Below are 2385 nucleotides of genomic sequence, written 5' to 3'. Positions count from 1 at the left end.
CTGCAGCAGCAGCAGCAGCGGCTGCTGCTGCTGCTGCTGCAGGAGACTCTCCTTGTTGCTGATGGAAGCTGGCGTTAAGCGGCGGTAAGATGTGCATGCGTTCTGCAGATGGGCTTTGCTGCTGTTGTTGCAGCAGCAGCAAATGCTGCTGCTGCTTCTGCTGCAGTGCTGCGCGTTCGTCAGGGGCAGGGCAGCAGCATCCCAGCGGCAAGGCATCGTGGCCCTGCAGAGGCTTGTGCTGCAGCTGATGATCCGCCTGCTGCTGCGGCTGCAGCCGCTGCTGCTGTTCGTGCTGCTTGAGCTGCTGCTCCTGCAGCTGCAGCGGCTGACACGGGAGACTAAGTGCTGTTGGCTGCCGCAGCGGGACCTCAGCAATCCCCTCCATGGAGTGTCTAGCTGCGAGGAAGCTGCTGCTGCTGCTGCTGCTGCTGCTGCCGTCCATCCAAGAGCAGTAGCCTTGCTGGACCTCTCCATGGTTGCTGCTGCTGCTTGAACCTTGCTGCAGCAGGAGCTGTCCTGCGAGCTGCTCGTCTGCTGCTTCGCCTTTGCTGTTGCTGCAGGGGATTCTAGCAAGAAGTTCGTATGGGGTCAGGTGCTGCTGCTGCTCCTGCTGCTTCTCCAGCGGCAGAAAAAGCTGCTGCTGCTGCTGCTGCTCGTGCTGCAGCAGCAGCTGCGGCGGCGGCTTCTTGACCAGCTGCAGCTGCTGCAGCTGTTCATCCTCCAGCAGCTCTTCGCCTCTTCTCTGTATGTGCACCTCATAAAGCTTCGTGCTGCCTTTGTAAGTTGGTCTTGAGTCCAAGAACGGGTTGCTGCAAAGACGCAGCAGCAGCAGCAGCAGCAGCAGCAGCAGCTTCAGCAGCAGCAACAGCTGCTGCTGCAGCAACAGTTGCAGCTTGAAGGCGGCATCAAATGTGGCAGCAGATGCCACAGCGACGGAGCCACGAAGGGCCGCAGCGTCACCTACTCTGAGAGCTGCACCAACAACTACAAAAACAGCAACAGCAGCAACAGCAACAGCAGCAACAGCAGCAACAGCAGCAGCACCAGCACCAGCAACGGCAGGCTCACGTGTCCAGCAGCAGCGGCTGCAGCAGCGGATTGACAGGAAAGTCAACTCGAAGTCCAAAGGGCGAAGGCCTTTTCCAGCGGCTTGGTGGCTTCTTGCGGAGAGTGCCGTAAGAGAAGGCTGGCTGCTGCTGCTGCTGCTGCAGCTGCTGCGGGCGCTGGGTCTGCAGCTGCAGCAGCTCCTGCAGCTGCTGCTGCTGTGACCCCTGCTGCTGCCCGACCTGCTGCGCCGCCTGCTGCTTCTGCTGCTGCTTCTGCTGGCGCTGCTGCAGCAAAGCCAGCCGCGCTGGCAGCTGTCTCAAGAGGAGCTGCTGCTGCTGCTGCTGCTTACCTTGCTGCTCCGAAGCAACAGCAGCAGCAAGGCAGTCTGACGAGGGCGACTCGAGCGCCGGCCACTGCAGCGCTGCGCTGCGGGCGGCTGCTGCTGCCTGCTGCGCTCTCTGCTGCTTGCCGCAGCTTCCAGCAGCAGCAGCAGCTGCTGCTGCTGCTGCTGCTGCTGCTCCCAGCGGCTTCCCCTTGACCTTTCCCGTGCTGTCCCCCATTTGTCTTTTTGCTGGAGACAGCGGGGGCGGCTGCATTCTGCGCATGAGTCTGCGGCGCTGCCTTTGGTGCTGCTTGTACTGCTGCTGCTGCTGCTGCTGCTGCAGCACGGAGGCTGCCGCAGGCAGATTAGCCGGAAGACTGAGGCCCTTCTTTAGGCCCCGCGGCAGTGCTTCGGGTGTTTCTGCAGCAGAGAGAGCAGCAGCCGCAGCAGCAGCAGCAGCAGCGGATCTTGCCTCTTTAAGTGAAGAGTGGCCTATTGTGCGAGGCCTCTGCCGCTGCAGCAGCAGCAGCTGCTGCTGCTGCGGTTGCTGCTGTTGTTGCTGCTCGGGTTCTTGTGCGGATGGCTCCCTTTGCGTCTGCCTCTGCAGCAACTGCAGAGGCTCATGGTAAACTTCCTGCTGCTGCTGGGGCTGCTGCTGCTGCAGCTGCTGCTGCTGCTGCTGCAGCTGCGTCCTACGACGCTGCTCGGGCTTCACCTCAGACCCTCCCCATGGAGAGTTGTCTCCCTTGTGCTGCTGCCGCTGCTGCTGCTGCTGCTGCTGCTCTGCCTCTGAGTTGTCGTCATTTTGCTGCTTATGGTGCTGCTTCTGCTGTCGCTGCTGCTGTTGCCGCGGCTGCTGTTGCTGTTGCTGTTGCTGCTGCTGCTGCTGGAAAAATATGGCTTGTTCTCTCTGTTCAGGTTCAGCTGCTGCAGAAGACATTTTGCGTCCGCCTTCTAGCTCTGCAGACGCGGCTTTTGCTGCTGCTGCTGCTGCTGCTGCTGCTGCTGCCTTCACT

General features: G+C 61.3%; 1 protein-coding gene across 1 annotated transcript; it reads right to left on the bottom strand.

Moving 5' to 3' along the window:
• Positions 1 to 1068: 1068 nt before the first annotated feature.
• ETH_00042055 (uncharacterized protein) lies at positions 1069 to 2309 on the bottom strand (the record flags this gene model as incomplete). The annotated part of the gene is made up of 1 exon (XM_013379811.1): positions 1069 to 2309. A coding segment is annotated over one exon (1241 nt), but the record flags the coding sequence as incomplete, so codon positions are not given.
• Between the last annotated feature and the right edge of the window lie 76 nt (positions 2310 to 2385).

Source organism: Eimeria tenella, genomic scaffold, assembly GCF_000499545.2.
Source record: "Eimeria tenella Houghton genomic scaffold, Eth_scaff4015, whole genome shotgun sequence".
In the NCBI taxonomy this organism is placed as follows: domain Eukaryota; phylum Apicomplexa; class Conoidasida; order Eucoccidiorida; family Eimeriidae; genus Eimeria; species Eimeria tenella.
Note: the sequence above shows the minus strand (reverse complement) of the source record. Positions and strands in the feature narration are given on the sequence as shown.